General features: G+C 42.3%; 1 protein-coding gene across 1 annotated transcript in view; it reads right to left on the bottom strand.

Moving 5' to 3' along the window:
* The window catches only part of ELP2 (elongator acetyltransferase complex subunit 2), a 93,633-nt gene extending 86,168 nt beyond the window's left edge, over nucleotides 1–7,465 (bottom strand). The window contains exons 1-3 of the mRNA XM_014306333.2: nucleotides 7,363–7,465; nucleotides 1,083–1,136; nucleotides 30–389 (exon numbers count right to left, since the gene is read on the bottom strand). Of these exons, the coding sequence (XP_014161808.1) occupies nucleotides 30–389; nucleotides 1,083–1,136; nucleotides 7,363–7,465 (517 nt within the window). The remainder of the gene's footprint in view (nucleotides 1–29; nucleotides 390–1,082; nucleotides 1,137–7,362) is intronic.
* Nucleotides 7,466–8,439: the final 974 nt, after the last annotated feature.

Genomic DNA, 8,439 nt, shown 5'->3' on the forward strand with positions numbered 1-8,439 from the left:
CGGAGCCGTGTGGGAGATGCTGCTCGCACGTCCGTCCCCGAGGAAGACTCCGAAGTTCCCCGCAAGGTCGCGGGGGAGCGTTGCGTAACGCCGGGCGCTGCGGTGCCGCCGGCGGTCCGAGCCCGGGGCGGAGGGACAGCCCCACCGCCCGAGCGCTCCCGGCTTCCCGAACCTCCCGCCTGCCCGCGTGGGAGCGCGCTCCTTCCCTCCCGGCTCGGCGCCGGAGAGAGCGCTCCTCTTCCAGGGGCTTTGGCGGAGCTTTGTGTTTTCGCGGTCTGGCCTGAGCGTTGCTTTGATTGGAGCTCCTGCTGCACCCCGGCGTAGTGCCCGCTTTTTAAGAGGTTCGATAATAGGCAAACTGTCTTGGTGACCTTTTAGCACGTCCCGCACTGTGCTAAATGACCTTAAAACCCACCCAAATCGGGCTTTTCATTGCTCTGCTAAGTAATTATATGCCAGTCACTTTGGCGTTGGTGTTTTTGGTTATTGTTGCTGTTGGGGTTTTTTTTCGCACATCTAGTTACAAAATTGGCGCTTGACAGACTCATTAGAATTTTGTTTCTTGAAAAATAATGTCTGAAAACATCACAATGTTTGCTGTGTAGGATTTTTGTGCTTTGAACACTGATCAATAAAGTTAGCCGATCAAAACCTGTCTGTACAAAATCCTTAAACAAGATGTGTAACAGCTATACAAAAATAACTAGTCCTGGTGAGGTCAAATTGTGTTTATATCCTCATAATCTATCTGGAAACAAGCTGTGGTAAGCCTTGTTTTGCATTTCTGTGTCTGGGCTGCAGGGAGGGTTTCTGATGCGTAATTGTGTTTCTGTACCCATCATGGTAACGTGTGGGGTTTTTTTCTGTTTGGAGACGTCACAGTCAGTACAGCAAAGCCTTTCAAAGGGATCAAACCACTTTTTCCAAGGCAAAGTAAAGTTAAATGAATTTTCTCGTCCTGAAACAACCGAGATAAAATAGAGAGACCTCTTTTTGGAAGCTTAAGAGCAGTCAGAAACACATCCAGTTGCAAAAGCTGAATTTAGTTGCGTATGTTAAATTTGTACTTTTAACAGACTTACGTGAAGACGTTCTTATTTCTCCGGAGTACTGTTTAACAACAGTGATCTTATTGCCTTTGCAACGAAAGAGAAGTGTGTCATGTATGATTTTTCATTGTCCACAAAGCCTGTGACAACATCTTCCAGAAGGGCTGAGCCGTTTTCGCTTCCCTGTATGCCGAGTGTCTGAGCATTTGTGAACACTCAGAGCTCGCTGTTTTCCTGCCGAGGCGCTCCAGACTCGAGACAAGTGTGTTCCTTGAAGCACGAGCGCTGAGCTCTGCTCAGATTCAGGCTGAAGTTGCTGATGGTGTCAGCAGTAGCTCCCTACACCTGCCTGGTAAAATGCCACACTGTAGTGGTTTATCAGTTCTGCCTGTACCTTTCCATCTAGATTGCTCAGCTGAGTTCTCACTGGTTGGCTTTGTTTGGAAATTTATGCAAAACGGTGTTTATAGAGTACTTCTTAGTCTCAGAATTTGCTTGTAGATTCTGCATAAGCTTAACCCCCAGGACTTTGTTTTTCTGCTTGTACAAAATGCACTTGCAAAGGGCTTTGTTCCTACTGTGAAGTTAACTTCACAGTTTACCCTTTTGTGAAAATCTGAGAAGCGCTATGTGATACTTGTATACTACTGAAAAAATAGTCAGAATGTTCCTGCCACTTTTCACTACTTATTTTAAGCAAAGAGGAAACAAAAGGTGCCTTGTCTGACAGACTCACTTTCAAGCTTTCATGTAGGGCTAAATCTTTTCTTTAAGCAAAAAAAAGAAGCTGTATTGATTCTTATTTAAATTCATGTACTGAATTGTACATCGTTGTAATATTGTAGACATGTGTTTGCCTGTTTGTTTTTCCTCAGCAATTGTGAGTGTTGGTTTTGATTTTTTTTAATTGCATTTTGCAGCTTGGGTTTTTTTCCTTATAGACTATGTTGTAACAGTACATTTGCTATCAGCAGTGGTGTAAGATTCCTATTTTTCCAGCAGGAGAAATTACCCTGAGAGTCATTACTGCATGTACTTATTAAACCAATTAAAAATGCTTTTAAAGCTTAAGAGTATTTACAGAGTTAAACTAGATATGTTCAGACCTTGATGTGGCCCATTTTTAAGAGTGCCACAGATGACAAAGATGACAAATTTAAGCCACAGTATTAAGCATATCTGCTAACACTTCTTTTTCACTGTCTACATAGCTGAACTGTGAAAAGAATCATTGTACAGTATTTTGCAAAGCATGTGGCATGCAGTTCAGAAAACATGGCTTCTGGGGTGAAGCACCACAATTTTCTTTAAAATAAGCAATATTTTCTTCACTAGGATAGATGTCTTTAGTTCAGTTTTCCATGCATAAATGCTATGGCGTTCTTTAAAAGTCTAGACATCCTCCTTCACTGCTGCTACCCATTTCCAGTCTAATTGTTTTGGGGTTCAGTCTTTTAATGGGAAGTTTTTGGCAACTCACATCAGGAAGGGTGTTTGAAGTGGTCAGTGCTGACTCATTTAATAACAAGTCATTTAAGCAGTTGAGGACAAGCAAAGACAGGGAAAAAGCACTTTTCAGGATGTGGCTCCACCACGCTTCCGCAGCTGCCATTCTGTACCTGTTTGCTGGTGTAGGAGCAGTCGGGTACCTTCACAGCTGTAGGAATTTGTCTGTCTAGATCTGTTCTAAGGAAACACTCTGAGAAACAGCAGAATAGGTATTTGTCAAACTTCACAGTCAGGTACTTGGAAAAAGAGGGAAACTTTGAGATCTATCTGCCTGGAGAAGAGAAGGCTCAGGGGACACATTGCAGCCATCTAGTACCTAAAGAGGACCTGCAAGAAAGCTGGAGAGGGACTTTCTTATCAAGGTGTGTAGTGATAGAGCAAGGGCAAATGGCTTTAAGCTGAAAGTAAATATGTTTGGATTTGATGTTAGGAAGAAATACTTCTCTGTGAGGGTGGTGAGACACTGCAGTGCGTTGTCCAGAGATGCTGTGGGTGCCTCATCCATGGAAGTGTTCAAGACCAGGCTGGATGGGCCTCTGGGCAGCCTGATCTAGTGGAAGGTGTCCCAGCCCTTGGCAGAGCAGGAGTGGAGCTAGATGACCTTTCCCCTGCATCCCAAATCATCCTATAGTCTATATTCCCAAAAGAGCAAAGTCACTTCTCACGGTTGAAGGTGGCCTATCCTATCCTCCAGCATCTAGAGTGCAGACCAATGTGATTACATCTGCTCAACTTCCAGAAAACCCATTTTGTCATAGGCACTTTGGAGAATGATTGTGTGCCCATATGTTACTGAACATGTTTTTCCAATTTTCTTGGTATAGGAGATCCTGCCAGAGGTTTTGGAGTTGACTTGACTTACATAGTAAAAATACAAGCTTTTAAGTTTTTCTTTATTTTAGCTACAAAAAGCCTATGATAGCAATGCTTCTGAATGCTGCTGTTGTCAGTCTTAGATTGTAGTGAGTTAACAGTGCCTTGAGGTGAATGAAACAAACCTGTTCTTTACTGTCCTATTGTTTCCTTGCTTTCTCTGAAGCTAGCTAAAATAATTCCCATTTCAGTAAATGTTATATAATGTTATGTAATTTTCTGCCAGTGTTCTGTTTTTCCAGAAGTTTCTGGAGTTGTATATTAAGTCCCAAAGAACCCACAGCTGAAGTTTTCCTAATAATGTGAGAAGCTCACTGATGCAGTTTTCAGACTGAAGGTATGACTTTAGAATAGTCATTGTGCATCAAGCTAGAGGTCTGTATATAATCTGTAAACTTCTCTCTGGCTTTTTTTTTTTTTTTTTTTGGTTAATTATGATCTGAATGCTGAATGTTGGGGTGAGCATAGGCCAGCATGTTCAACAGGTATGTCACCTTCCCTACAGCAAGTTGGGGAGTGTCTGACGCTGTGCCTGATGGGGCTGCTTGACAGAAGGACAGGCTGGAAAAATGATATGACAGGAAGTTTGTGAAGTCCAAGTCATACATCTGAGTCAGGGGAACACCATGCAGCGGTACAGGCTGGGATCAACTGTCCTCAGGAAAACTTTGCATGGGAATCCTGGAGGACAAGTTGAATGGGGGGTCAGCAGTGATGGCCAGCGCTGCACCTGGGTTTGGTGGCATGAGCATAACAAGCAGACTGCTGCAGAAGTGATTCTTTTTTTGTTTGGCACTTGTGAGGCAGCATGGGGTACAGTACCATGTTGAGTTCTGTGCTCCAGGGAAAACACTTAACATGCATGACATAAGGAGAGTGGTTGAAGGAAGTGGGTTTGTTCCACCTCAAGAAGAGAGATGTAGTGGTCTGTTAGATTTCTTAGAAAGCTAAGATGGTACTTTCCTCTCTGTATCACTTGAATCTGCAGTGGGCTTTTGTTTTGGTGGGTGTTGGGTTTTTTTGGGTTTTTTTTTTTTTTGACAAGGGCAGACTTTAGCGCAGTCTACAGGTACCCACCTAATGGCAGGTATGGAGAAGACAGACTGGTCCCAGATGTGTATGGTGACAGAAGTTGGAAGCTGGAACATTGGAAAGTCTAATGAGATATAAGAGTAGGCTTTTATCAATGTAAGGGAGGCCAAACACTGGGTGGGGTGTGCAAAGCTCCTACAGAGTCTGCAATTTTGGAGATGTTCAAAATTGATAAGACTATAAACAGCACACTCCAACTGGACATGGTTTGAGCAGGGAACTAGAGTAGATGATCCTAGAAATCCTGAAAATCCTTTCATCATAAGCAAGTCAGATTTTTTTCATGGATGTCTGTTTCATAATCAAAAGATCATGCTGCTGAGGAGTAATGATCAGCTCAGACCTAGCTTTCATAAGGAAAGCTAGGAATGTTCTTTCCTGTATCATTTTGATCTGCAGTGATTTTTTTGTTCTGACATTTTGTTCCCTGGTCAGTGCTGCAAGATGTTTCTGCAATTCTGTAGTCAGATCTTATCTTTACTGTCCCAAGTAAATTGGGATCACCAACAAATCATCATTTTGTTACTTGCTTATCTCACCTCTCTCTTTATGATTATATATAATAAGCCATGTAGCAGTAAAGGTTTCTATGTAACTCTATTAAAGTAAGTAATCATTCACTTTCTGATATCCTTCATCTTACTTCTCATCGTTCTGTCTCTTGATGAGTTCAATATTCATACAAAAGATCTGCTTCTGTTTCCCTCAGAGACTTGTCTGATGTCTTTTGAAAACTGTGGTGTCAATTTTGTTTCCTAGTTTTTTTTCCAGTGGAGTGCCTTCTTATCCATGTAATTTGTGTTGTCTACAGAGAAATCTGGTTGTTTTGTGAGGCACTAATTCCTTTAAAAACAGCTTTGTTAAATCTTTGTCAGTATGTCGTATTTATTTAGGTGTCCACTACTTCTTTTTAACTTTTTGTATTGATTTGACATGTACAAGTGTCAGGGCAACATTCGTACCTCAACTGTTGACCTGGTTTTAAGCAGGAGATTGCATGAGTAAGTTGGTGCAATCCATTGTATCTTTGAGCCCCTTGAAATCTTAGTGAATAACATCTAATGTTGGCAAGTTGTTCCAGTTCATTTTATCTAACATTTTCGTATCATATTCTGCATATCACTTTGATTCCACACAGATTCTGAGTACCTCACAGAGGTACATTATGGAGTAGGGATTGCTTCATTTTTTTTTGCAGTTGAGCACAATTATGGATAGCTGTGCTGCTCTCTTATTTTCTGTCAAAAGAATATGGCAAAACTGTGGTAAGGAAGTAACAGAGTACATCAGGGTTATAACTCCTGAAGAAATGGACTAAAATAGCTGGTACATTGCTGTATCTTTAGTGGAACTGATGTTATTCTCCGTGGAACTGAAAAAGCATCCGCTGTCCAAGAGAGAGATTTAAGAGAAGTGTAAAACTGCACTCATGGAGTTCAGTGTGCTACTGTCAGTGCTACTGACACTGGCCTTTGGAATTTGTCTGCAGGCTAGCAGTGGTTTTGGGGAAGCTGTTTTGTGGATTTGCTGGCTTGGAAGTCCTCAGATGGCTTCTTCAAATACGTCAATAACAAAAGAAAATCTAAGGGGAATGTGAACCTATTGTTAAATGGAGGCAGGACCCCCGTAAGGGAGGAGGATGCACAGAAGGTGGAGTTACTGAATGCCTTCTTCACATGTCTTCACTGGCAACACCAGCCCTCAGCAATCTCTAACTCAGGGGACCACAGTAAAGGCATGTAAGACTTCTGCCTCATCAAGAAAGATTGGGTTAGAGAACATGTAGGCAAACTTGACATCCACAAGTCAATGGGCTGTGAGGGGATGTATCCATGAGTGCTGAGGGAGCTGGCAGGCACCACAGGGAGGGTGCTCACAGCCAGCTTTGAAAGGTCAGGGTGATCAAGAGAGGTGCCTGAGGACTGAAGAAATCAAGTGTCACCCCAGCCTACAAAAAGGGTAAGAAAGGGGGGCCAGGGAACTGCTGGCCAGTCATCCTCACCTTAATCCTTGGAAAGGTGATGGAGCACTTCATTCTAGAAGCAGTCTTCATCCACATGGATGACAAGAAGGGATTCAGGGGTAGTCAGCATGGATTCACTAAAAGTAAATCATGCTTGACCAACCTTATTGACTTCTATGATGGAATAATTTCCTGAATGGGAAGAGCAGATCTTTTCTACCTCTACTTCAGCAAGACTTTGGACACTGTTTCTTGCAACATACTCATAGGCCAACTCAGGAATTGTGGACAGTGAGGTGGTTTGAGAACTGACTGAATGGGAGATCCCAGAGGGTTTGTAATCAGTGGCACAGGGTCTAGCGGGAGGCCTGTCACGAGGGGTGTCCCCCAAGTTCAATACTGAGCCCTGTATTGTTTAAATTGTTCATCAGTGGCTTGGCTGAAGAGGCAGGTGCCTCCTCAGCAAGTTCACTGATGAGACAAAGCTGGGAGGAGTGACTGATACGCCAGAGGACTGTGCAGCCCTTCAGAGGGACCTTGACAGGTTGGAGAGATTGGAAGAGAGGAACCTTCTGAAATTCAGTTGCTTTTTTCTAGTAGCTTTAAAGTAGACAGTCTTTTATTAAAAGCACTGTTAGGCTTCTAATTTATTGCTAGTTCTTTATTCTTGGAATTCTGCAAAACTGGGGGAGGAAAACCAACTACATTGTCCCTGTCTTTTTTTTCCTCTGCATCATGCATCAGCCTTGTATATAAGTTAATGTTTGAATGTCTGTAGCCATGGCAGTACAGACTCATTATATACCTACTTTTGAACTTGTTAATCAAATGCATTCTCTTTCCCAATTAGATTCTAAATAGAAGTGTCTCATATACTCTGTGGACAATATTCGTAATCTTTAGGAATATATGTAGTCTCATTCGCTTCTTGAACTTCAGCCTTCAGTCCAAACTCAGATTCACTTCGACTTATTTGCATTTCCCATGCAGCAGATGCACTGACAGATTTGTTCCAGCAAATCCCTTGGCTGCCTTGTTTCACTGGGCATTTTTTGGTACCTCTAGGTCTTTCTCTTTCATATGTCTAAGGTGCTGAAGGGTTCTTACATTGTTGGCTGGTGCCAGAGCTTGTGCATTGCCCCTTATGGCTCTTTTTGGAGGATGAGGAAATTCTTTTTTGGAAAAAGTAGGATGATCCGTATTTGTCTTTAGCTCATTGCATCTGAGGGATAAAAAAGATCTGCATGCTCTCCTTTTAAACTGCTTCTTGGGACCATGTCTTTGTTTTTCCATACATTAAAAATCCTGGTAACTTGAAAGCTTTGAGAAGCTGTTTCTCCTCTTTTCCAGAATCTTCTGTCTTATGAATTAATTTTGTACTCTCTTTAGGCTTGATACCTGGCACTACTGTTGAGTAATAAAACAACGAATTGTGGTGTAAAGGCTTGTGTTGTAACTTGTATGAAGGGAGGCAAACCTCCTGCTAAAGTCAGAAGGGTTTCCACCCTGTACAGCCGAGAAACTCTGCCATGGATCACATGCTGTGACTGCTGTGAGCCCAGAAGCACATGGTGCTGCCTGACTCTTCTCCCAGCAGTTCCAAAGGTGTTGTGGGTTAAGTTGTGAACTTCTGGTTTCTGTTAAGCATCTTGTGCTCCATGCAAATTCTTTTTCTGGCAGAAGCTCAGCTGTTACTCAGCCTACACTTGGTGCTCTGTGCCCCTAAAGGAGCCTGATTGTTTCACTTTGATTTATGCAGAAGAGTTAATCTTAGGAGATTGTCATCTGGATGTAGAAAAGGTGATTATTTCAAGGTATCAATTGTATTTCTTGGCTGATGTGGTTGCAGGTTTCCTTTTAATGAGACTAGTTTTTGATTGACATCTTTTAGTCATTGAAGCTAGGTCATTGTGAAACATTGAAAGAGAAATAGATAATCATTTACAGTTGTGG

This window comes from Geospiza fortis, unplaced genomic scaffold (genome assembly GCF_000277835.1).
Source record: "Geospiza fortis unplaced genomic scaffold, GeoFor_1.0 scaffold206, whole genome shotgun sequence".
NCBI classification, from domain to species: Eukaryota; Metazoa; Chordata; class Aves; order Passeriformes; family Thraupidae; genus Geospiza; species Geospiza fortis.